The sequence below is a fragment of the Aythya fuligula genome, chromosome 1, assembly GCF_009819795.1.
Source record: "Aythya fuligula isolate bAytFul2 chromosome 1, bAytFul2.pri, whole genome shotgun sequence".
Taxonomy (NCBI): Eukaryota; Metazoa; Chordata; class Aves; order Anseriformes; family Anatidae; genus Aythya; species Aythya fuligula.
Window position 1 is genome coordinate 81,710,617 of NC_045559.1, and position 27,676 is coordinate 81,738,292.

A 27,676-nucleotide genomic window follows, 5' to 3' on the forward strand; every position below is an offset into this window, starting at 1 on the left:
TTGAGGTCTCTTCCAACCTAGAAATTCTGTGATTCTGTGATTCTGTGTGATTCTTCCACATGAAACCTCGGCATATTCCTATCTGTCCACTGCCAGCCTCCTCTGCTCCACTCCCTTTTCTGCAGGGTTTATACTTTCCTGTAATTGCATGCGTCATTCCACAGCGTTCTCAGCCAGCCAATCCTTTCTCACTTTTCATGCTCTCTCATTGCTCTGCTCAGCCCCAGTGTGTCTCATCCTCCTTTAGTACTTTCTTGTCACATACCTCTGAGCAGCTACAAAGACAGGTCCCTGAAAGGAACAGGAAGGACGGGTGTTTTCACATGGTTTCACGCTGTTTCTTTGTGGTCCTTCTGGCCCCGGTGGGTAAGTGAACTCAACAACCCCCTTAGCACCTGCATAGATTCCCGTGCTGGTTGACTCAGCTGGATGCCTATTTCCCAAAGCTTCCTGTGGTAAGGACAGACGTTGAAGAAGAAGGGCAAGAATCCATGAGCCTCCTGCAATGTCTATTTCTTTCTTGTGTGCACAGCACCCAAGTATTTCTTCTAAGGACACAAGCTGCCCGAGAATATTTCTTGCCTTTCACCTGGATATTGGAAACTCACATACTGATCTAAAGAAGTATGCCATTCCTTCCCCTTTTCCCTAGCCTGTCTTTTACCTTCTCATCCTTCTTTCTAACAACACACCGTGCCTAGTTCATGCTTTTTCATCGTGTCTGAAGTCATGTCCTGCCCTGCTTTGTGCTTGAGTAGCTCTCCTCATCTCTCCATCAAACCGTTTCTCCCCATCCTCCTTAATGCTTCTCCTTTTCCCTTCCAGTGTTGGCTCTGGAACAGTCGCCAGACACAGTCATATGGCAAGGAGAAAAAATGAGTCTGAACTGCTCCAAAATGAAGTCCTCCAGTATAGTTATGTACTGGTACAAGATGCCTTTGGGAAATGGCTCTGGGCTGATCCTAGTTGTTACTGCAACTAAAGGTGGCAAAGCAAGTGTTGAAGCGGCATTCCAAAGCCACTTCAAGAGCAGTGACATAGAAGGAGACGGGATGACCCTCTCGATTGAGGGTGCCTTTCTCAATGACTCTGGCATTTATTACTGTGCTGAAAGTGAAACACAGTGGGTAGGTTGATGAGGCACCTGAGCACAAACCTCCCCCTGCACAAAAGTGAACGACTATCCTCCTCCTCTGCACTGCAGAAGGCAGGACAATACCTTTATACTTGTTTCTGTCTCTGCTCCCTAGCCTTCCTTTCCTCCTCATACTCTTTGCTTCTTTGTGTCCTTCCATCTGCACTCCCTGCCTAACTCTTCCTTTGCTCTCATTTACATTATATGAACCTCTGACAATCGTTCTAATTCTCTCTGCCTCCCTTTGTCTCCCCACCCTTGTTCCATAAACTCACTCCATAGACTTCCCTTCCTCTCAGTTAAGTCCACTTTTCTGGCTTCTCTCATCAAACCTCCCCACTCTCCCTGTCCATTTGAGAGCTCTCTCTTCAAAGTGTTTTTTTTTTTTTTTTTTTTCTTCCATCCAATCTAATTCACTCCTTACTCTCCCTAAAGGGATTGGGAATGAGTGGAAGTTTGGATACAAAGCCTTCCAGCTCAAGCCTGTGCTTTCCCCAGTTTGCTCCTTCCTGGAAACTGAGAGGACTTACAAAAGTCCAGGTAGATGGCATTGGTTGGTCTTGTCAACTGATGCAGTTGCTCTATCATAGAAGTTCACTAGGTTGGTGAAGCACGATTTGCCCTTGATGAAACCATGCCGGCTGTATCGGATCACCTCCTTGTCCTGCACATGCTTTGATATCAGTGAGTGGGGTTTTCCACCCCAGCACCTGGAGTGAGGCTGTGGGTCAGAGGCTGCATGCCTAGTACCAGCTGCTGGCGGTGGGTTGGGCCAAGTATCTGCATCCTCCCCAGCCTGCTGTACCTGTGTATTTGCTTGCAAACTTTAAGCTGGACTAGACAACAAATAGTAGAGGTCTCAGATCTAGGCTAGCTGTGGGTCTGTGCTGGTACTCCCAGGTGGACTTGAGAAAGTGGTATGCCAGAGGGAAAAGTGTGAGAGTGTGTGAGTGTTTGAGGTGAACTTCAAGCTGGACTAACCAATGTGAGGGTGACTGTGGAGCAGGTAAGAGTGCCCAGGATGTGTGCAGTAGTGCTGGGTGGACAGAGGAGCTGTGCCAGGTACTGTAAGGATCCACAATGATATGTGTGTTTATGAACATAGAGAGAACTTTATGTGTGTCTTCGCTAGTGAACTTCTACCTTTATCAGCCAGAGAGGAGGAAGGGAAGAAAAGCTAATGCTACTGAAGGATGTTCCCTCTCAGGCTTCTTCCTGAGGCTGGGATATAATTCCAGGGAAAGCCATTCCGTTGAACGTGCAGAGTACTTGGAGGAAGCCATGAAGCTTATATAGCTTCAAGAACGTACAGCCCTATATTTAACAAGAAAACCATTTACCTGAGACTAGATGGGAAAACCCCTGAGATGAGATGGGAAGTCTGGAACCAGGAAGACTCATCCTTAGTGCAGGAGGAGCAGATCAAGGAGCAGTTAGGCAAATTGGATGTACCTAAGTTCATGTGGCCTGATACATAGCACCAAGTACTGAGAGATCTGGCTGTGACTGCAAGGTCACTCTTGATCTTCGAGCATCTGAGATGAGTGGGAGAAGTTCCTGAATATTGGTTGACAGAAAGTACTACACTAGTCTTGGAAGAGCAAGAAGGAGGACCTGGGGAACTACAGGCCAGTCAACCTTCAATCCGTCCCTCAAATGGTGATGGAGGAGATGGATATTTTCTGGAATGTATTGGCAAATTCATAAGGGCCAAGAACGTGACATGGAGTAGCTGACAAGGATTTATGAAGGAAAAGTCATGCTTGACTAACCTCACTGCTTTCTTCAATGAAGAAACTTGCTAATGTGATGCCCATCAATGAGAAGGGTCATAAGGAGGATCCGGGGAAACACAGGCCTGTCAGCCTGACTTCAGTGGCAGGGAAAGCTGTGCAAGAAATCATCTTGAGTGCAATCACGCAGCATATGAGGGACAAATGGGGGATCAGACCCAGCCATCATGGGTTCACGAAAAGCAAGTTAGTGGGTGTTGGCCAGTGCTCATCTGAACAAGAGCCAGTAGTGTTCCCATGTTGCCAACAAAGCCAAAATCATCCTGGCTTGCATCACGACAGTGTAGCAAGCATGATTACGGAGGTGATCCTCCCCCTGTACTCTGCTCCGGTGAGGCCGCACCTCAAGTACTGTGTTCAGTTTAGAGACCCTCACTACAAGAAAGACATTGTGGCCCTGGAGCATGTCCAGAGAAGGGCTATGAAGCTGGTGAAAGGTGTGGAACACAGGTCTTGTGAGGAGTGGCTGAGGGAACTGGGGTTGTTTAGTCTGGAGAAGATGAGATTCAGGGACGATGTTATTGCTCTCTTCAACTACCTGACAGGAGGTTGTGGTGAGCTGGGGGTCAGCCTCTTCTTGGAGATAACTAGTGATAGGACTAGAGGGAATGGCCTCAGGTAATGCCAGGGAAAGTTCAGTTTTGAAATTTCTTCTCAGAAAGAGTAGTTCGTCATTGGAACGTGTTGCCCAGGGAGGTGGTTGAGTCACCATCCCTGGGATGTTTAAGAAAATGTTGGACCGGGTTATTAGGAAACCGGATTGCTGGATAATATTGGTGGTATGGGGACAGTTGGACCAGGTCATCTGGAAGGTCTTTTCCAACCTTAGTGATTCTATGATTCTGTGTCTAGCCTGGTGGATAAGGGGAGAGCAGAGGACGCTTTTAACCTTGACTTTAGTGAAGCCTCTGACACTGTCTTCCGTAGCATCCCTGTAGAGAGAAGCTTCTAGAACCACAAGGTTCTAGAATAAACTTCACTTCTCTATCTACAGGAGATACACTGGCTTTTCATCAAAATACCATAAGTTGTTTCTCATTTCTATTCTTAATTCTTCTTCCAAGACCTGTGTCTTGGAAGCATAGGAAGTTTTGAGAAGTTGGACTGACCAAGATCCTGTGTTCTGTCTCATTCTTGGAGCCTTTTAGTTAAGTGCTCCTGCCGATTTATCACTTATTTTCCCGTCATCCCAGGTTGCCGAATGCTTTTCTTGCCTTTGTATGTGCACCCAAATACATTGCACTTGATCCCAGCAGGCTTTTTTTTCCTCAGAAAAATAGAGAAACCACAGGGCACATTGTCCTGTTGACACTCAGGCTCCAGTTAGTCCATACAGTTCTGTAATTCCCTCACTCCTTCTGTGTAAGAAAAGCAATATGTAGAAATGTCAGCAGTGAGAGAAGTAAAAAAGTGTCCTCACATCTCGGTTCTCTGCAGACTTTGGTTGCACTTACCAGGCAGAACATGAGACTCTGGGTCACGAGTTTGGGGCGTACGGGTGCCAGAAAAGAGTGTGGTAGTATAACATCAATAGGTAGGTAAGCACCACACTGCCACTCTTTCATTCCCCCTACTCAACAAATCGTGAGGAGAAAATATGCTGAAAAATAAACAACCTTGTGGTTTGAGATAAGGACAGAAAAATCACTCAGCAATTACCATCATGGACAAAACAGGCTCAGTGTAGGTGGGATTAATGAAATTTATTGCCAATGAATTACTAGCTAGAGCAATGGGAACTAAAAGCAAGCTAAAAGCACCTTTCCCTCATCCTCATTCTCTTTTTTTCTACCTCTTCCCCCCAAGCAGCACGGGCAAGTGGGAATGTGGTTACACTTGGTCTTTGCGAATCCACCCTCACTCTCTTTCCTGCTCCAGCATGGCTCTTTTCCCCACTCCAGTAAAAGCTAAAAAGCTAAAAATATGCATCAGAGTATAATCTGAGTCAAAACGCGTGAAAGGATACAAAAGCATGTAAAATTTGTTCAAACTCATTGGCCAACAGCTCTACCGACTTTGAAAGCACAACTGAAATGCAAGGAAAAACACGAAAGGTTTTGAAGGCACTCAGACAAATCTTCTAGATTGTCTACAATTTTTTGACAATCCACTGAAACTGTAAGGCGTCCAGCACAGGATCCAGCCTCGCTGAAGCACAGGTAAGGAACAGTTTCTCCTGACAAAACCTGCAGTGGCAAGAACTGTCAGGGACTGGGCAGGTGCCATGGTCATATCCCTCCTTCTCATATGCTAAGTGCCAATGGGCCCTAGGGCCACTGGAGAGCATACAAAGCTTTCACACATCAGGTAGAACATATTTTCTTCCCCTCTGGGAAAAGCTATAGCGTTTCAAGTCACTTCTGTTTCCTTCTTTAAAAAAGCAGGCTTAAAAAAGAGTGATGGGGAATATCCGCTACCAGTTCCGCTGAGATGTACACCACTCTCATAGACAGAGCATGCCCTTTCTACAAATCTTTGAAGGCAAACGGACAGGTATGAATCTCTCTAGAGCTTCAGACAAATACATGAGGGATAACAAGAAAAAGGAAGGAAAAAGTGAAAACCTCAGTAATATTGCTTGGATGAAGCAACATCAGTACTAACGAAGAAGGTCACTGCAACCAAAGACCTCCACTTCAAAGTGTTAGTGCGAAAAGAATCAGCTATGTTATAAATGGCTCAGGATTCAAATTAGGATTAAAATAAAAATAGGATTTATTGAAAGAATATAAAGGAATAGAGGTAAGCAAACAGCGCTGGGTGCACCGGGAGTCTCCGCTCCACCAGGACGCACCCCAGTTACATCAAGCAGCTGATTTTTATGCTCCTAGACTAATACATATTCATTACTACTTCTAAAAAAAATAGATTATTAAAATTAGCTTCCGGGGTGCAGTCCCTCCTACTGGAGCATGCGCAGTCTCCTCTGGGGTCTCTTCTGGGGGTCTCTAGGGGTCTTCCATGCTGAAGGCTCGCAGTCTTCCTCTTCCCCTTTGTACTTACTGGGCACCATCCCAAGTTTACAGAACACCTTCTTCAAAACACCTTCTTCAAATCTTGTCTCCCAGCCGCTTTTCAGCTTCTTTTTCGGCCCCCCCCAACCAGATACCAAAGATCCACATAGTATCCCATAACAGTCACTAGTTGTTATCAGTTGTTCTGAAACTCCCAGACACACGGGTAATTAAAACATTCTTCCCCGGCCATTCACAGACACATCTATAGCAGTGTTAGAAATAGAAGTCCGGAATAACAAAAGCAAGCAGGTTCATAAATTTAAGAAGTGATAAATTGGCTAGAATGAGGAATGAGGGGGAGACTGGGACACACTGCAGCTGTGGTTCAAGCATTGAATTGCCAGTGCAGGGCCCAGAGGCAGACAGGATTCAAACATTTCAAACAGAATTGTTCTTTATGGACACGAATTGTTAAAACATTCCTCACAATCCCTTATCTTCTTTTCAATATCCCCAATTCGTGTCTCTTCTGTTATTAATAATTGGATTTCATCAGTTTGTTCTTGGAGGGTCCAATTCTTAAACATCATAATTGACATATCCCCTTCCCTTTTTAATGAAGTTATTACAAATGTACTATTTATCACCCGGTGTATTAATAATGTAAGACAAGGTATCATACAAGGTATATACAATAACATAATTACACCACATGACAATAAAAATAACACTCTTTTAACCCATGGTCCACCAGGCAGCCATGAAAATAAATCCCATTCCATATCCTTCCAGGTTTGTGTTTGCTCGCTCACCTCCCCCCCTTCCTTCTCTGGGATGGGAGAGAGAAATGGGAAAGTGAAGCCTGTGAGTTGAGATAAAAACAAGAAAATAATAATAATAATAATAATAGCAATAATGATGATAATAGTACTACTAGTAATAATGTGTACGAAACAAGTGATGCACAATGCAATTGCTCACCACCTGCTGTCCGATGCCCAACCTAACCCCGAGCAGTCCGGCCCTCCTCCCAGCCTGCCTGCTGACAGGACAGTGAGAAGCTGAATTTGGCTTGGTCCTTGGCTTGGTGTAAGCACTGCTCTGTAACAATTAAAAACAATTAAAACACCAGCATATTATTAACATTCTTCTCATCCTAAACCAGAACATAACATTCTATCAGTTACTAGGAAGAAACACCCTTTTTATCAATCTTTAAACAGCAATTACTAAAGCTAAATTTTCCACAGACTTCTCCTTCTTGTGCTAGTAAATAATCCAAAGCTAGGCAATTTTGATACAAAGCAGTTCTCATCTTTATAACTCATTTAAATCAGTTCTCATCATTTATAACTATTTCTATTACAGCTAATAACTTAATTATTCTATTAAGTATATATACTGGGGTCCTATAGTCCCAGGATCTGTCTTCTGCCCACGTAGCTGGATCATAATAGGCAAACGCCTTCAGTCAAGGAGTTAGGCCCGCTTTCAGGGTCACTTCAGGCTTGTGTTACCGTTCGGCCTGTCAGGGTGATCCAGCTCCTGGAAAACGAATCACAATTTTATATAGGTTTAAAAAAAAGTTTTTTTTTTATGTTATTTTCTCGGGACAACCTGATCTTAGTGTGGGAGAAGTCCGGTCGAGGCCCTCTCACTCGGCAGTCAATACCCATAGGGGTTGCCTCCCTCGGTAGACCATACACACCGCAGTGGAGGGTCCTGCCCCGGTCTTGCCTTCTCCGTTTTCTCCCTTTAGGCTTGTCCCCTTTATTTAGCATCCTTCATTCATGCAGAGCCTCGTTGCCAGAATATTAGTTCTCCCTTAGCTTGAGTTTCAGTTTCCCAGGAGCGGACTCAACCCTCCAAGTTTCAGTAGTTACTGGTCCTTTTATTCTGGATGCGTGGGTCCCTTTCTGCAGTTCTCACAGCTGTTTCAGTAGTCAGTAAAACAAGGTACAGTCCCTCACATCGGGGGTTCAGTGATTCTTCCCTCCCATGGCTGCTTGTTGAAACACTTTCTTTTTTATCTTCTGACAAGTTAAATAACAGTTATCTAATTTGCTTTGCCGTATGGCCCTTTCCAGGTTCCTGTAGCAGGATTCATCTGATAGCCACGGCTACATTCACATTTGTAGCCACATTTCAGGTTGATACAGATTTGACTACAGTTACCAGGGTTTTGGCATTCATCAATACCTCCACAGTTTCTCTTGTTTACAAACTCAAACTCAGCTGGACAGTCACATTCATTTATGTTGCATTCCTTCAAGGGCTCATCACCCCAATCCTTGCAGTCTCTCTGCTGGTTACACACTTTATTGATGTCTATGCATTCTCCACTTCTGCACTTGAATTTGCCAGGTCCAGAGCACTGAATATAGTTTGCTTCATCAGTGCCATCCAGACAGTCTCTCACACCACTGCACTGCCTACTCCTATGGACACAGTTCCCATCTTCACATCTGAACTGGTCTGGCCTGCAGGTCCAGGAAGGGCAGTTAATTTCATCACTTCCATCCTTACAATAAGGATCTCTGTCACATCGCCACAATTCTCTTCATCTTCTCCACTGTCACAGTCTTTTTCACCATCACATTTCCATGACACTGTTCTCATATGACACAGCTCAGCACTTTCGTCAGACCCATCTTCACAATCCGGGTCCCCATCACATTGCCATCTGTTTGGCACACACTGACCACTGTTGCACACAAAGATTTAGCACACATCTTTTTCACACAAGCACTCTCATCACTGCCATCTGAGCAGTCTTCACATTTTAATCTAGCACCGTCGGCAGCAGTGCACAGTCAGGTGAAGGCGAGCAGCAGGCAGAGCGCCCCGCACCGTCACCTGTGTCACTTATACTACTCCTATTACCCATGCTGTTAGTGTCAGTGGCATCCTCCTTTTCTTTTTGCCACTGACCATTTACCACAAATGGATGAGACACATGATTACTAGTTAGGAAAGAGAGTGTAACGTCTGTTATACGGCTGCAGGCAGTGCCAGCTGCAACCTTAGGTTTGTGAAAGAGCCTGCCGGTGGTCATTTGGCAGTGTAATCTGCGTCTCTGCACTCCTGCCCTGCAATAGAGCTAAGTCGTCATTAGTAATGGTTATAACACCAATCTGGGGACTAATAGTCTTTTTTGCATTGCAAGATAAACCTTTTATAAAAAAAAATGCTTGAGTGAAGCAGCACAGCCGCTGCTGCCGCTGCCTCCATGGTTACATCAGACAGGCTGCAGGGTCCTGATGTCCGCCCCTCTGCTCTGCGCCAACTCGCCTCACGTTGAGAGTCGACTGCCGGTGTCCACTGACGCCTCTGATCTCCCGTAGCAACTCGATCTCGGATGTTCCGCAATTACTTCAATTTCCCCGCGTTTTGCAGCTTCTGTCAGGTCTATTCTTTGTCTCTCAGAGCCGGCCGTGGCTCTGCAGCGTCCCAGGGCTCTCTCCGTCCAGCGGTAGTCCCTCCGTAGTTTCGCTGGTCTCCTAGCGCCGCTCCAGTCTCTCGGCGCCGCTCCGGTCTCTCGGCCTGTTCAGGTCTCAGTGAGTCCAGGTCTCGGCCTGTGCGGGCCTCATATGTTGCAGGAAGCACAGCCGAAAGCACCAGTGGAGTCAGATCATGCTCCTGCCTTTTTCTTGTCACAGTCAAAACATTTAAGAGCAAAAATAGGATACACGAGATACACAAGATACACCGGGCCCATATATTAGGCACCACCACTCAAACTTGGATAAAACAGCACTTCTTTTCAGTCTGTCAAGCACTTCGTTCATCTCTGCCCACTCCCCTTGCAGAGAGTACAGAACCACGGATCGGAACTCTGCACTCGCTTTGCAGCAACGCTGCGTCTCACTCACACAGCACAATCGCACACGGAGGCCTCCAGCACATCTCATTCATACTACAGGAATATAATTTAGAATGATAACCAACCAAACCAACCAAACAAGTATTGTCTCTGACTGTGTTCTTCGTGAAGTGACTTGTAACACTTTGTTTCAAACCCTTACACTTACACAAATACTTTCAACACAAAATACATACAATATGCAAATATTACAATATACAAAATGTCAACACAAAATACATACATAAAAACACATACAATTATTAACACTCCAGTTAGTATCCCTCCAGCAGCTGAAAACATACCGTTTGTCTGCAGTTTCAGGAGATCTTTGCTCCTGCGGTGAGCAGCTGAGAGTGGAGTCCCCTCCGAGCAAAACGCTCAGGGTGCACCTAGGGGTGTCCACGCTGCAGCCGATCCCACAGCCGAGCAGAGTGTCTCCTGCCTGGCTCACCAAAATGACTCACAGAAAGCTGACTCCACAATCCGTAAGATTGTAAAGTAGGTATGTTTACTCAGTTCCATGCAGCACGGGGCGGGTAGTCCCACCAAAGTCGTACACGCCTAACATGGCAAATTGCTTTAGTAAAGAGTTACATATACATAAACATTCCTATACATATACATATTCCTAACCTGTCCCTTTGTGAACAGTCCTCCTTATCTCAGACCCCTTGATTAAAATCTGAACCATGAGGTTGTTTTTGATCTGGTTCTCGGGGTCCGAGAGGCTCCTGTTATCTGGTGGTATAAGTGCAGGCACAAATGCAGCACATATTCATTCTTAATCAATTGCTCTCTAATTTCTAATTCCATTGTTTCAGCTTGCTCTTTTCCGGATCCACAGGTATTCTACTATTAATGTTTAAAGCCTGACAGACCCCGTCCTCCGTGGATCAAAATACATGGGGTGTTAAGGGTTCTTTTGGTCATTCTATCATATAATACTGGATCATTTTCAATTTACTCTTTAATTTTCTGGGGCCCCTATTGTTCCAATTTCTAATCATTATTCATAATGGACTTTTTGGTCATATATCTGGTAATTTGCTCCCTTTCTGGTCCTTGGTCTTCGATTTTATCTGACCCATCCGGGAATTTTACTAGTGGCAATTCCCACAGCCCTTGGTTGCCCCCAGTGAGAGTGTCTTGCAGGGGGTTTAGGACCTATCACCCACCCACGTATCACTCCATTCACCAGCCCAGCCCCCCCCGACAGGAGATTAGAACCGGTGAGAAAACAAAAAGACCTCCACGCTGACTTTAGAAGTCTCAGTTACACTCTCACACACAAACACGGGCAACCGTACCTTTACCCAACCGGACGGTATCTTACGAATCAGTCGTCTTCGTCCAGAGTCCAACCGGACGGTATCCACAAGCGTCTTCGTCTGGGATCGAACCAGACGGTATCCAAACGACTGTCGTCTTCATCCGGTTCGATTCCGGACACCGGAATCCAACCGAACGGTATCCAAACGACCCTGTCGTCTTCGTCCGGATCTTTGCGCGCAGAATTACGGGCACAAAAACACAGCCGGCAAGGGAGCTCAAAAAAAATCAAATTCTTTGCTTACCTGTATTCAGGTTCAGGATGGCATTAGTCCCGATCTGAGTCAAACAGGAGCCACCAAATGGTGGGGCGCCCCTCCTAGATTAAATCAGAATTCAGGAACTATAGCCATCCCGGACGAGCCCCCAAATTGTTATAAATGGCTCAGGATTCAAATTAGGATTAAAATAAAAATAGGATTTATTGAAAGAATATAAAGGAATAGAGGTAAGCAAACAGCGCTGGGTGCACCGGGAGTCTCCGCTCCACCAGGACGCACCCCAGTTACATCAAGCAGCTGATTTTTATGCTCCTAGACTAATACATATTCATTACTACTTCTAAAAAAAATAGATTATTAAAATTAGCTTCCGGGGTGCAGTCCCTCCTACTGGAGCATGCGCAGTCTCCTCTGGGGTCTCTTCTGGGGGTCTCTAGGGGTCTTCCATGCTGAAGGCTCGCAGTCTTCCTCTTCCCCTTTGTACTTACTGGGCACCATCCCAAGTTTACAGAACACCTTCTTCAAAACACCTTCTTCAAATCTTGTCTCCCAGCCGCTTTTCAGCTTCTTTTTCGGCCCCCCCCAACCAGATACCAAAGATCCACATAGTATCCCATAACAGTCACTAGTTGTTATCAGTTGTTCTGAAACTCCCAGACACACGGGTAATTAAAACATTCTTCCCCGGCCATTCACAGACACATCTATAGCAGTGTTAGAAATAGAAGTCCGGAATAACAAAAGCAAGCAGGTTCATAAATTTAAGAAGTGATAAATTGGCTAGAATGAGGAATGAGGGGGAGACTGGGACACACTGCAGCTGTGGTTCAAGCATTGAATTGCCAGTGCAGGGCCCAGAGGCAGACAGGATTCAAACATTTCAAACAGAATTGTTCTTTATGGACACGAATTGTTAAAACATTCCTCACAGCTACAAGACCCTGAGTTCTTGGCATCATCAGAAAATAATGGAGAGCATTATTAGTTAAGACTAGCCTAAGGCTACATTTAGGACAAGGCTAGCTAGGGCACACTTGACAGACTAGAAAAATCAGACTCATCATGAGGTGATGTCTAGTCACAGTTTTTGCTTTCAGGAAAAAAAGGCTGGCAGAGATACCTCCCTTTCTTTAATTCAGAAGTGAATTAGGATGCTCTCCCAGGAAGGTTAAACTATAGGGAATATGCTTCTCTGACTGGAAAACTGAAGAAACTAAGATGTGACTAAGCGCAATTTTTTTGTGCCCCCGCTATCTTTGCTTCTGTCTGACAGAAGTTCCGAGCTGTGTGGTACAATCATCTGTCACGTACTGAGATGGTCTCTCGAGAATGGAACTATGTATGCTGTAGGTGTAGAGGAGGGGTCCAGCATGTCCATCTGTCCAAAGTTCTGGTTCACATCAGCGCTTCTCTTGTGTCAACCATGGTCGCGAAGCTCTGGGCTCTGTGCTTTCCCTCATCTTTCTCCTGCTCTGCGCTTTCTCTCTCTCCAAACCCCACCCATAACCCTAACCCTAACAAACTAACCTCAACCCTAATTCTAACCCTAATCCTAACTATGACTCTAAGACCAAATCAAGCTCACGTAGGCCTCCCATGAAATAATGATCACAATGGAACCCTTCTGGGAAACATGAGCTTTCTTTGGCAGCCTTTGTACAGCCCCACTCAGAACAGCAGCTTCTGGATGATTGATGAGGATGGTCACCTTGCAAATAGGGATGCAGACAAGATGAACAAGGAGCTCCAGGCTGAATTCAAACACAAACCACTCAACCCTTTGCCAAAATGGACATTGAGAGGTTCTTCCTTCATCTGATTCTGGGAATCCAAACATCTATGCAGGTCCTGCTCTAATTCCCCAAACTTACTGCCCTCCAAAGTCCTTCATCTGCCCTCCAGGTCCCTCTTTTGCAATTTCCAGTGTTTTCCCATGTTTGTAAGTTACTGTGTTTCCCAAGGCCTTTTACAAAAACAAGCAAAGTAGAGGGGCAGAGCATGCACACCTGAATCCTCTGGCCAGACTTTATGCATCATGTCTAATCTCCCTAGGCTGTGTGTTAAAAAAGATCTACATGACTGTTACATGAAGGCAAGAAGGTAATGGTGGGCAAGAGAGACTTGTCAGAAGTACAACGCTGCAGTGCCAATTATGTGGGCTGTCTTCCCACCTGGGATCTCTGTTAGAGGACAGTGGAGTCTATGGCTTGAAGAGATGGGGAAGACAATGAGAACTAAACTGTGAGTTGCCCCCACCAAAAGCAGGAGAAATCCCAGGTGCACTGGGGATGGTCCTTGTGATCAGAAAGTCCTGGAAAAGGGATTCCGAGGAACCGTGCAGTTTCCAAGCATCTGCTCTAGCTCATCTACTGCAACCCCCGCTGCTAGCTGCAAAACAAGAGGGCTGCTCTGAATTGCTTGCTCTTCTTTATCTTCAGTGTGTCTGAAGATCAAGGGACTGGAAGTCTCCAGTGGAGCTAATACTCAGATATATTTCACCAGACCAGACCACCAGGGACATAAGCTAAGAAATCCTTCTTGCATGAGGAGGTACGGGACTATTTGGGGTGCTCCGGGTCATGCTGTATTACGATGATGTAACATGAAATGATGGAATACAAAAGAACTGTGCAAGACCACGGTCCCCACCTGTTGATCCAGATTCTTTCACTTAGCATCTCCATGCAGTTCTCCTTATGCCTTTCACTGACCCTCCTTCATCTGAGGATCATGAAGATGTGGTACACACCATAGGAATGTTCCTTCCTGGCATCAGGAGAGGCAAGTATCACCAGGGACATGAGCACATTCCCACTTCCTTCTCTTTCCCTGTTACCAGTCAGAGCTCCAAGGCAAAGGTCCTGCCAGTTTCAAGGAGGAGGGAAAGGTTCTGTCAGGAGGTCTCAGCGAGCTGAGTTTCCCCATTTGGGAGAGCCATGTGGATGTCCTTCTGAAGAGAAACACGTGAGGGCGCTGTGGATAGCATGTTCAACATTTCCCATGAAAATGCGAGCAGAGCAATAGGGAGCTGTTATTGGTAAAGCATGAGCAAACTGTGCTATCCAACCACTTTTAAGACAGCAGTGATGTCACCGACTGCATCCTAGCTGTGTCCTCCATGCCCCTCTGTTGGCCAAGCTCAGTTCTGCCAGAAAAGAAGACCAGCTTTGCTGGGGTGATTCACAGGGCAGATGGGACAATTGCAGAGATGGTCTCAGTCCTCAAGCACTTCTTGAATTTGCCAAAGTGTGCTTGTGAAGCAGAGCTGCCAAGAGGCAACACCTAACTGAGACGTCCAGGGCTCCCCACCTAAGTCCCAGGTCCCAGAGAGAAGCTACCTCTGAAGGAACCCAGGCTACTGCCTGTCAGCAAAGAAGGCAGAAGGAGAAGCCGCCCCGTGCCTGATCACAAGCACCTCCTCTCCCTCATGCCTTTCACTTTTGTCTGCACTCTTTATTCTTTCTTGCTCCACATGGCAGAGTACTGACAGTTCCTGAGCTCTGCAGAGGCATTTGGTTTTCTCTCCTGTTCCTCTCCTCAGCTCTGTGGGACCAGGACTGGAGGGAGCACTGACCCATCCTATGCTTTGCATCCACATCACAGGGATCACTGCAGCAGCCTGAGCACTAACAGCTCTGAATGTGGTGTGACTGGCCTGTCTGGAGTGCTCAAATGCACAGGACTCTGAGCGTCTCTTATCTCTGCAGTCCCTCTGTGGAGGGAACAGGTCTGGGGAAAGCAGCCAGGGCAGGGGGTTGTTTGTTTCCTGCCCCTTCTGATCCCAGGAGGAGAGATACGGTGTGGGGCAGCTGGGACTGAATCCCACTGTCCTTTGTGGATTTACGAAATGTTCCCCAGTCTGATACAGAGAATAAGAGAAACTCACTGCAATGGGAATCACTGTTTCATGCAGGAAACAGGTCTGGGGAAAGCAGCCAGGGAAGGGGATTCTTCCACATGAAACCTCGGTGTGTTGCTATCTGTCCACTGCCAGCCTCCCCTGCTCCACACCATTTTCTGCAGGGTTTATACTTTCTTGTAATTGCATGCGTCATTCCGCAGCGTTCTCAGCCAGCCAATCCTTTCTCACTTTTCACGCTCTCTCATTGCTCTGCCCAGCCCCAGTGTGTCTCATCCTCCTTTAGTACTTTCTTGTCACATACCTCTGAGCAGCTACAAAGACAGGTCCCTGAAAGGAACAGGAAGGACAGGTGTTTTCACATGGTTTCAAGCTGTTCCTTTGTGGTCTTTCTGGCCCCGGTGGGTAAGTGAACTCAACAACCCCCTTAGCACCTGCATAGATTCCCGTGCTGGTTGACTCAGCTGGATGCCTATTTCCCAAAGCTTCCTGTGGTAAGGACAGATGTTGAAGAAGAAGGGCAAGAATCCATGAGCCTCCTGCAATGTCTATTTCTTTCTTGTGTGCACAGCACCCAAGTATTTCTTCTAAGGACACAAGCAGCCCAAGAATATTTCTTGCCTTTCACCTGGATATTGGAAACTCACATACTGATCTAAAGAAGTATGCCATTCCTTCCCTTTCTCTCTAGCCTGTCCTGTTCATTCTCATCCTTCTTTCTAAGAACATACCATGCCTACTTCATGCTTTTTCATCGTGTCTGAAGTCATGTCCTGCCCTGCTTTGTGCTTGAGTAGCTCTCCTCATCTCTCTATCAAACTGTTTCTCCCCATCCTCCTTAATGCTTCTCATTTTCCCTTCCAGTGTTGGCTCTGGAACAGTCGCCAGACACAGTCATATGGCAAGGAGAAACCATGAATCTGACCTGCTCCAAAATGACACCATCCTATCCAACTATGTACTGGTACAAAATGCCTTTGGGAAATGGCTCCGGGATGACCCTAGTGGTTACTGGAACAAAAGGTGGCAAAGCAAGTGTTGAAGCGGCATTCCAAAGTCACTTCAAGAGCAGTGACATAGAAGGAGACGGGATGACCCTCTCGATTGAGGGTGCCTTTCTCAATGACTCTGGCATTTATTACTGTGCTGAAAGTGAAGCACAGTGGGTAGGTTGATGAGGCACCTGAGCACAAACCTCCCCCTGCACAAAAGTGAACGACTATCCTCCTCCTCTGCACTGCAGAAGGCAGTAAAAATACCTTTGTACACATTACTGTCTCTGCTCCCTGGCCTTCCTTTCCTTCTCAGGCTCTTTGCTTCTTTGTGTCCTTCCATCTGCACTCCCTGCCTAATTTTTCCTTTGGTCTCGTTTACATTATATTCTGCTCTGACAATTACTCTAACCTTTTCTGCCTCCTTTTGTCTCCCCACCTTTTTTCCAGCTCTCCTCAATCCTCACTCCATAGACTTCCCTTCCTCTCATTTAAGTCCACATTTTTGGCTTCTCTCATCAAACCTCCCTACTCCCCCTGTCCATTTGACAGCTGTCTTTTCAAAGTCTTTTATTTTATTTTATTTTATTTTATTTTATTTTATTTTATTTTATTTTATTTTATTTTATTTTATTTTATTTTATTTTATTTTATTTTATTTTATTTTATTTTATTTTTTCCCGGTCCGATCTAATTCACTCCATAATCTCCCTAAAGGGATTGGGAATGAGTGGAAGTTTGGATACAAAGCCTTCCAGCTCAAGCCTGTGCTTTCCCCAGTTTGCTCCTTCCTGGAAACTGAGAGGACTTACAAAAGTCCATGTAGATGGCATTGGTTGGTCTTGTCAACTGATGCAGTTGCTCTATCATAGAAGGTCACTAGGTTGGTCAAGCATGATTTGCCCTTGATGAAACCATGCCGGCTGTATCGGATCACCTCCTTGTCCTGCACATGTCTTGATATCAGTGAGTCGGGGATTTCCATCCCAGCACCTAGAATGATGTTGTGGGTCAGAGTCTGTGTGCCTAGTACCAACTGCTGGCGCTGGGTAGGGCCAAGTATCTGCATCCTCCCCAGCCTGCTGTACCTGTGTATTTGCTTGCAAACTTTAAGCTGGACTAGACAACAAATAGTAGAGGTCTCAGATCTAGGCTAGCTGTGGGTCTGTGCTGGTACTCCCAGGTGGACTTGAGAAAGTGGTATGCCAGAGGGAAAAGTGTGAGAGTGTGTGAGTGTTTGAGGTGAACTTCAAGCTGGACTAACCAATGTGAGGGTGACTGTGGAGCAGGTAAGAGTGCCCAGGATGTGTGCAGTAGTGCTGGGTGGACAGAGGAGCTGTGCCAGGTACTGTAAGGATCCACAATGATATGTGTGTTTATGAACATAGAGAGAACTTTATGTGTGTCTTCGCTAGTGAACTTCTACCTTTATCAGCCAGAGAGGAGGAAGGGAAGAAAAGCTAATGCTACTGAAGGATGTTCCCTCTCAGGCTTCTTCCTGAGGCTGGGATATAATTCCAGGGAAAGCCATTCCGTTGAACGTGCAGAGTACTTGGAGGAAGCCATGAAGCTTATATAGCTTCAAGAACGTACAGCCCTATATTTAACAAAAAAAAAACATTTACCTGAGACTAGATGGGAATACTCTAAGGTATTCCATTTTCATAACAGAAAGAAGATTCCCCAAGACACACAGATCTGTGAGATCTTCCCTTAGCCTCCCAACAGGCTGTGTGGTGACTGAGATGGTCTCCTTCCTTAAACTACCTCCAGGTACTGGAGCTAAGTAGTGTTCTAGGGACCTTGCAGTGTAGAAGCAAGCAGCAAGGACAACAAAGCAGGCCATCATTCTCCACGCTGAGCACAACAGCTTCCCCAATGCACCCACACCATATGTTCCATTTATTATTCACACAGTGTTTTTTTAAACACACACAATGTGTGGAGAGGTATGCTCACAGGATGTGGTCCAACAGACGTATTACCCAGAAGACAGCACTCACACTCCTGCCTGCCCTAAGGGAGGATGCATCTTTCTCTTCCCTTGCAGTTTTTCTGATCTTTCTGTCTTCCCCAACTCCATTCCTTCACTTATCTCCCAAGGCCAACGGCCCCTCCCCACTTTCCGTACTGTTTCCTCCTTCCTTCCAGACCCACACGGTTCCTGTGATGTTAATAGCTTTCTCACAGAGCTGCACAAGCACTCTCTAATAGTCCCACAGTGCTTACTGAAGGAGGCAGACTATAAGGAGAAGCCCTGCTGTAGGCAATGGCAAAGCAGAAGTGCGGAGGTGCTCTTCTACAGGTCTAGTGAGAAGCCGATGACCCTCACGCAGAGGCCCTTGATAGCCCAGAGCAGGCAAAATGATGGGACGCTCCCTGGCACGAAGATGGCATGAACAGCATAGGGCTGAGCAGAGAAGATACAATAGTGCAGTCTGTGTGGCCAGGCCCTGTGAAATTTTGGGAAGTCCGATGTGGGAGAAATATAAAAACAAACTCCTTGTTTGCAGGCAAACTTGATCTCCAGTAGGAAAAGAGTGAGCCAGTGCATCCACCAGAACTGGTGCCCTTAATATAAGTATGTATCAGTGGACAAGACCCAAAGTTTTTGCTAGAGACAAACATAATTTGTAGGAGCTTGATTCCCAGTTACATGCACCTGATCAGGTTTCCCAGTCAAATTTACAGCATAAAGCTTCCCATACAATATTGCAAATGGACTTCCTTTTTCCCAAGCTCTTGGGGTTATCTGAACTCTAATCAGTGCTATAGGTAAAACCTCTGTCCGTTTTAACTGTGTTTCCTGGCGCAATTTCCTAAGCTGTCCTTTCACTGTTTGGTTCATTCTCTCTACCTTGCCACTTAACTGTAGCTTCCATGGGGTATGTAGGCCCCATTTTATATTCAATATCCTCACCAATTCCTTAGTAATTGCTGCCACAAAATGAGGTCCTCTGTCTGACAACATTCCTTCCAGTACTCCAAATCTCAGGATTATTTCTTTTAACAGACATTGTACTACTTTCCTAGTTTGGTTCTTCACAGGTTATCTTTTAGCCACACAGAAAAGGCGAAGGTGCCCCCCCAGTAGAAGTACATATACATAACTATATTGGTTACACCTATGTAATTCAGAAAAACTTGCCACTTCTCGCGCAGAGTGACTCCCTTTTCACCTCTACAGAAGGAGGCTTTTTGTATTTCCAATACAAAGCTCACATATTTGAGTTATGCTCTTAGCAATTAGTAGCATTTTTTTTTTCTCCAATGGCATCCCTTCTGACGTTTCCTACTAGAGCTTCCCAATGAAGTTGTGTCGTCCATTGTTTCATAACTACTAGGGTAATGTCCTGGATTCAGCTAGAAGAAACTTCCGCCTATTGGGTTCTGATTGGGTTTTGTGTTTGGGATTTAGGATGAGAATAATATTGATAACAGGCTGATGTTTTAGTTGTTGCAGAGCAGTGCTTACACTAAGCCAAGGACTTTTCATCTTCTCCCACTGTCCTGCCAGGGAGCAGGCTGGGGTGCAGCAGGGGATGGCAGGGGACAGAACAAGGACAGCTGACCCAAACTGGCCAAAGGGGTATTCCATACCATATGCTGTCATGCTGAACGATTAATATAGGGTGGCTGGCAGGGGTGTGGGGACTGCTTTTCGGGGATAGGATGAGCATTGGTCAGAGCAAGTACCTGAAGGAGCAAGTACCACACTGATCTTTAAGAAGAGCAAGAAGAAGGACCTGGGGAACTACAGTTCAGTCAACCTTCCCTCAGTCCCTCGAAAGGTGATGGAGTGTATTTTCTGGAATGTATTTGCAAATTCATGAGGGCCAAGAACGTGACATGGAGTAGCTGACAAGGATTTATGAAGGAAAAGTCATGCTTGACTAACCTCACTGCTTTCTTCAATGAAGAAACTTGCTAATGTGACGCCCATCAATGAGAAGGGTCATAAGGAGGATCCAGGGAACACACAGGCCTGTCAGCCTGACTTCAGTTCTCCTTATGCCTTTCACTGACCCTTCTTCATCTGAGAAGCATGAAGTTGTTGTGCACACCATAGGAATTTTCCTTCCTGGCATCAGGAGAGGCAAGTATCACCAGGGACATGAGCACATTCCCACTTCCTTCTCTTTCCCTATTACCAGTCAGAGCTCCAAGGCAAAGGTCCTGCCAGTTTCAAGGAGGAGGGAAAGGTTCTGTCAGGAGGTCTCAGCGAGCTGAGTTTGCCCATTCGGGAGAGCCATGTGGATGTCCTTCTGAAGAGAAACACGTGAGGGCGCTGTGGATAGCATGTTCAACATTTCCCATGAAAATGCGAGCAGAGCAATAGGGAGCTGTTATTGGTAAAGCATGAGCAAACTGTGCTATCCAACCACTTTTAAGACAGCAGTGATGTCACCGACTGCATCCTAGCTGTGTCCTCCATGCCCCTCTGTTGGGCAAGCTCAGTTCTGCCAGAAAAGAAGACCAGCTTTGCTGGGGTGATTCACAGGGTAGATGGGACAATTGCAGAGATGGTCTCAGTCCTCAAGCACTTCTTGAATTTGCCAAAGTGTGCTTGTGAAGCAGAGCTGCCAAGAGGCAACACCTAACTGAGACGTCCAGGGCTCCCCACCTAAGTCCCGGGTCCCCGAGAGAAGCTACCTCTGAAGGAACCCGAGCTACTGCCTGTCAGCAAAGAAGGCAGAAGGAGAAGCCACCCCGTGCCTGATCACAAGCACCTCCTCTCCCTCATGCCTTTCACTTTTGTCCGCACTCTTTATTCATTCTTGCTCCACATGGCAGAGCACTGACAGCTCCTGAGCTCTGCAGAGGCATTTGGTTTTCTCTCCCGTTCCTCTCCTCAGCTCTGTGGGACCAGGTCTGGAGGGAGCACTGACCCATCCTATGCCTCGAATCCGCATCACAGGGATCGCTGCAGCAGCCTGAGCACTAACAGCTCTGAATGTGGTGTGACTGGCCTGTCTGGAGTGCTCAAATGCACAGGACTCTGAGCGTCTCTAATCTCTGCAGTCCCTCTGTGGAGGGAACAGGTCTGGGGAAAGCAGCCAGGGCAGGGGGTTGTTTGTTTCCTGCCCCTTCTGATCCCAGGAGGAGAGGTACAGTGTGGGGCAGCTGGGACTGAATCCCACTGTCCTTTGTGGATTTACGAAATGTTCCCCAGTCTGATACAGAGAATAAGAGAAACTCACTGCAATGGGAATCACTGTTTCATGCAGGAAACAGGTCTGGGGAAAGCAGCCAGGGAAGGGGATTCTTCCACATGAAACCCTCAGCATATTCCTATCTGTCCACTGCCAGCCTCCTCTGCTCCACTCCCTTTTCTGCAGGGTTTATACTTTCCTGTAATTGCATGCGTCATTCCACAGTGTGCTCAGCCAGCCAATCCTTTCTCACTTTTCATGTTCTCTCATTGCTCTGCCCAGCCCCAGTGTGTCTCATCCTCCTTTAGTACTTTCTTGTCACATACCTCTGAGCAGCTACAAAGACAGGTCCCTGAAAGGAACAGGAAGGACAGGTGTTTTCACATGGTTTCACGCTGGTTCTTTGTGGCCCTTCTGGCCCCGGTGGGTAAGTGAACTCAACAACCCCCTTAGCACCTGCATAGATTCCCGTGCTGCTTGACTCAGCTGGATGCCTATTTCCCAAAGCTTCCTGTGGTAAGGACAGACGTTGAAGAAGAAGGGCAAGAATCCACGAGTCTCCTGCAATGTCTATTTCTTTCTTGTGTGCACAGCACCCAAGTATTTCTTCTAAGGACACAAGCTGCCCAAGAATATTTCTTGCCTTTCACCTGGATATTGGAAACTCACATACTGATCTAAAGAAGTATGCCATTCCTTCCCCTTCTCCCTAGCCCGTCCCGTTCCTTCTCATCCTTTTTTCTAACAACACACCATGCCTAGTTCATGCTTCTTCATCGTATCTGAAGTGATGTCCTGCCCTGCTTTGTGCTTGAGTAGCTCTCCTCATCTCTCCATCAATCCATTTCTCCCCATCCTCCTTAATGCTTCTCCTTTTCCCTTCCAGTGTTGGCTCTGGAACAGTCGCCAGACACAGTCATATGGCAAGGAGAAAGCATGACTCTGACCTGCTCCAAAATGACACCCTCCTATATATATATGTACTGGTACAAGATGCCTTTGGGAAATGGCTCTGGGCTGATCCTAGTGGCTACTGCAACAAAACGTGGCAAAGCAAGTGTTGAAGCGGCATTCCAAAGTCACTTCAAGAGCAGTGACATAGAAGGAGACGGGATGACCCTCTCGATTGAGGGTGCCTTTCTCAATGACTCTGGCATTTATTACTGTGCTGAAAGTGAAGCACAGTGGGTAGGTTGATGAGGCACCTGAGCACAAACCTCCCCCTGCACAAAAGTGAACGACTATCCTCCTCCTCTGCACTGCAGAAGGCAGGAGAATACCATTGTACTCATTACTGTCTCTGCTCCCTAGCCTTCCTTTCCTTCTCAGGCTCTTTGCTTCTTTGTGTCCTTCCATCTGCACTCCCTGCCTAATTTTTCCTTTGGTCTCGTTTACATTATATTCTGCTCTGACAATTACTCTAACCTTTTCTGCCTCCTTTTGTCTCCCCACCTTTTTTCCAGCTCTCCTCAATCCTCACTCCATAGACTTCCCTTCCTCTCATTTAAGTCCACTTTTTTGGCTTCTCTCATCAAACCTCCCTACTCCCCCTGTCCATTTGACAGCTGTCTTTTCAAAGTCTTTTATTTTATTTTATTTTATTTTATTTTATTTTATTTTATTTTATTTTATTTTATTTTATTTTATTTTATTTTATTTTATTTTATTTTATTTTATTTTATTTTATTTTATTTTATTTTATTTTATTTTATTTTTTCCCGGTCCGATCTAATTCACTCCATAATCTCCCTAAAGGGATTGGGAATGAGTGGAAGTTTGGATACAAAGCCTTCCAGCTCAAGCCTGTGCTTTTCCCAGTTTGCTCCTTCCTGGAAACTGAGAGGACTTACAAAAGTCCATGTAGATGGCATTGGTTGGTCTTGTCAACTGATGCAGTTGCTCTATCATAGAAGGTCACTAGGTTGGTCAAGCATGATTTGCCCTTGATGAAACCATGCCGGCTGTATCGGATCACCTCCTTGTCCTGCACATGTCTTGATATCAGTGAGTCGGGGATTTCCATCCCAGCACCTAGAATGATGTTGTGGGTCAGAGTCTGTGTGCCTAGTACCAACTGCTGGCGCTGGGTAGGGCCAAGTATCTGCATCCTCCCCAGCCTGCTGTACCTGTGTATTTGCTTGCAAACTTTAAGCTGGACTAGACAACAAATAGTAGAGGTCTCAGATCTAGGCTAGCTGTGGGTCTGTGCTGGTACTCCCAGGTGGACTTGAGAAAGTGGTATGCCAGAGGGAAAAGTGTGAGAGTGTGTGAGTGTTTGAGGTGAACTTCAAGCTGGACTAACCAATGTGAGGGTGACTGTGGAGCAGGTAAGAGTGCCCAGGATGTGTGCAGTAGTGCTGGGTGGACAGAGGAGCTGTGCCAGGTACTGTAAGGATCCACAATGATATGTGTGTTTATGAACATAGAGAGAACTTTATGTGTGTCTTCGCTAGTGAACTTCTACCTTTATCAGCCAGAGAGGAGGAAGGGAAGAAAAGCTAATGCTACTGAAGGATGTTCCCTCTCAGGCTTCTTCCTGAGGCTGGGATATAATTCCAGGGAAAGCCATTCCGTTGAACGTGCAGAGTACTTGGAGGAAGCCATGAAGCTTATATAGCTTCAAGAACGTACAGCCCTATATTTAACAAAAAAAAAACATTTACCTGAGACTAGATGGGAATACTCTAAGGTATTCCATTTTCATAACAGAAAGAAGATTCCCCAAGACACACAGATCTGTGAGATCTTCCCTTAGCCTCCCAACAGGCTGTGTGGTGACTGAGATGGTCTCCTTCCTTAAACTACCTCCAGGTACTGGAGCTAAGTAGTGTTCTAGGGACCTTGCAGTGTAGAAGCAAGCAGCAAGGACAACAAAGCAGGCCATCATTCTCCACGCTGAGCACAACAGCTTCCCCAATGCACCCACACCATATGTTCCATTTATTATTCACACAGTGTTTTTTTAAACACACACAATGTGTGGAGAGGTATGCTCACAGGATGTGGTCCAACAGACGTATTACCCAGAAGACAGCACTCACACTCCTGCCTGCCCTAAGGGAGGATGCATCTTTCTCTTCCCTTGCAGTTTTTCTGATCTTTCTGTCTTCCCCAACTCCATTCCTTCACTTATCTCCCAAGGCCAACGGCCCCTCCCCACTTTCCGTACTGTTTCCTCCTTCCTTCCAGACCCACACGGTTCCTGTGATGTTAATAGCTTTCTCACAGAGCTGCACAAGCACTCTCTAATAGTCCCACAGTGCTTACTGAAGGAGGCAGACTATAAGGAGAAGCCCTGCTGTAGGCAATGGCAAAGCAGAAGTGCGGAGGTGCTCTTCTACAGGTCTAGTGAGAAGCCGATGACCCTCACGCAGAGGCCCTTGATAGCCCAGAGCAGGCAAAATGATGGGACGCTCCCTGGCACGAAGATGGCATGAACAGCATAGGGCTGAGCAGAGAAGATACAATAGTGCAGTCTGTGTGGCCAGGCCCTGTGAAATTTTGGGAAGTCCGATGTGGGAGAAATATAAAAACAAACTCCTTGTTTGCAGGCAAACTTGATCTCCAGTAGGAAAAGAGTGAGCCAGTGCATCCACCAGAACTGGTGCCCTTAATATAAGTATGTATCAGTGGACAAGACCCAAAGTTTTTGCTAGAGACAAACATAATTTGTAGGAGCTTGATTCCCAGTTACATGCACCTGATCAGGTTTCCCAGTCAAATTTACAGCATAAAGCTTCCCATACAATATTGCAAATGGACTTCCTTTTTCCCAAGCTCTTGGGGTTATCTGAACTCTAATCAGTGCTATAGGTAAAACCTCTGTCCGTTTTAACTGTGTTTCCTGGCGCAATTTCCTAAGCTGTCCTTTCACTGTTTGGTTCATTCTCTCTACCTTGCCACTTAACTGTAGCTTCCATGGGGTATGTAGGCCCCATTTTATATTCAATATCCTCACCAATTCCTTAGTAATTGCTGCCACAAAATGAGGTCCTCTGTCTGACAACATTCCTTCCAGTACTCCAAATCTCAGGATTATTTCTTTTAACAGACATTGTACTACTTTCCTAGTTTGGTTCTTCACAGGTTATCTTTTAGCCACACAGAAAAGGCGAAGGTGCCCCCCCAGTAGAAGTACATATACATAACTATATTGGTTACACCTATGTAATTCAGAAAAACTTGCCACTTCTCGCGCAGAGTGACTCCCTTTTTCACCTCTACAGAAGGAGGCTTTTTGTATTTCCAATACAAAGCTCACATATTTGAGTTATGCTCTTAGCAATTAGTAGCATTTTTTTTTTCTCCAATGGCATCCCTTCTGACGTTTCCTACTAGAGCTTCCCAATGAAGTTGTGTCGTCCATTGTTTCATAACTACTAGGGTAATGTCCTGGATTCAGCTAGAAGAAACTTCCGCCTATTGGGTTCTGATTGGGTTTTGTGTTTGGGATTTAGGATGAGAATAATATTGATAACAGGCTGATGTTTTAGTTGTTGCAGAGCAGTGCTTACACTAAGCCAAGGACTTTTCATCTTCTCCCACTGTCCTGCCAGGGAGCAGGCTGGGGTGCAGCAGGGGATGGCAGGGGACAGAACAAGGACAGCTGACCCAAACTGGCCAAAGGGGTATTCCATACCATATGCTGTCATGCTGAACGATTAATATGGGGTGGCTGGCAGGGGTGTGGGGACTCTTTGTTTAACCCTAATCCTAGCTCTGACCTGAAGACCAAATTAAGCTCACCTAGATCTCCCGTGAAAGAATGATCACAATGGAAGCCTTTTAGGAGACATGAACTTCCAGTAGTAGCCTTTACACAACCCCACTCAGAACAGCACTCTGAGCTTTCTCTCTGTTCAAACTGTAAAACTAACACTTACACCAACCCTAACCCTAACCCCAATTATGACCCTAAACCCACAATAAACCCACCTAAGCCCTTCCATGAAATAATGCTCCGATCAGAAGCTTTTTGGGAGACCTTTAAATCCCCTGTTAGACTTTACACAACTCAGCTCCTCCAGACTTAAGGAATGATGCATTCCAACAAAGAGTAAGGCAGGCAAAAATGCCAGGAGTCCTGCATGGATGAACAAGGAGCTCCTGGCTGAACTCCACTCAACCCTTTGCCAAAATGGACTTTGAGAGGTTCTTCCTTCATCTGACTTTGGGAATCCAAACATCTATGCAGGTCCTGCTCTGATTCCCAAAACTTACTGCCCTCTAAAGGAAACAAGGTGTCTGGGCTGCTAGCCCTCACTCTAATCCACCGACCCCTTGACTTCACAGAAGTAGGCCAAGAAAGCCATCATCAAGGAAGTCCTTTCCACACCTGGTTCCACAAAATCCTCGGAGAAAAGAAAAAAAAAATCAACACTACATGACAGTATGAAATAGCTACACTTGGGACGATGCTGACTGCCAGTTCTCCCAGTGACAATAGAGAGGAGGGGTGGATGCAACACACCTGAGAATTTTTCACATGCACTGCTGAAACAGTCATGGCTGAAACAGGGACAATTCCCATTTCTGTCAGTTCCTTCCCATTTCTCATCCCTAAAAGACAAATTCAGTCCTCCATCTTCTCCATGTAGAGTTCTCCACTCCCTTCTGCCTGGAGCCACGAGGGTCTGAGTTTGTGAAGAACTACAGATGGGAAACCAGGGCTACAAGTGGTGAATGTAGAGAAGAGGACAACTTGGAAGGACTGAAAAGGGCTGGTGTGCAGTTTTTATATTTGAACCAGTTGGGAACCTTCTAGGAGTCACAAGCTGGCAAAACACAGCCCAGGTACCTAGGACATGGACCTATCAGGATAACAAACATCCAGGATAAGGCAACACAGGAAATATCAGGAGCCAGATCTGGGATACAGACTTTGTTTGAAGTCTTTTTGGACTTGAGCAAAGCTTTTGACACAGTTTGCTATAGGATTCTACTGGACAAAATGCCCAGCATACAGCTAAACAAAACCATCATATGATGGGTGAGCAATTGGCTGACAGGTAGGGCTCAAAAGGTTGTGGTAAATGGGGCCATAGCAGGCTGGTGGATGGTCACTAGTGGGGTCCCCCAAGGCTCCATTTTGGGGCCACTCCTCTTCAATGTTTTTGTAAAAGATTTGGATGTAAGACTAGAAGGTGTTCTGAGCAAATTTGCTGACGACACCAAACTTGGAGGAGTTGTAGACTCTGCTGCGGGTGGAAAGGACTTACGGAGAGATCTGGACAGATTGGAGAGCTGGGCAATCACCAACCGCATGAAGTTTAACAAGAGCAAGTGCCGGGTCCTGCACCTGCGACGGGGCAACCTTGGCTATAAATACAGACTGGGCAGTGAGGTGTTGGAGAGCTGCACCACAGAGAGGGA

General features: G+C 46.1%; 2 gene segments (V, D, J or C); both read left to right on the top strand.

The window, feature by feature from the left end:
- Nucleotides 1-323: 323 nt before the first annotated feature.
- Nucleotides 324-4,832, top strand: LOC116490342. The segment is given in 3 exon segments: nucleotides 324-366; nucleotides 826-1,113; nucleotides 4,735-4,832. Coding segments are annotated over 3 exon segments (429 nt in total).
- Nucleotides 4,833-21,688: 16,856 nt separating this feature from the next.
- On the top strand, nucleotides 21,689-23,921 carry LOC116490433. The segment is given in 3 exon segments: nucleotides 21,689-21,731; nucleotides 22,191-22,478; nucleotides 23,782-23,921. Coding segments are annotated over 3 exon segments (471 nt in total).
- The last annotated feature ends 3,755 nt before the right edge of the window (nucleotides 23,922-27,676 follow it).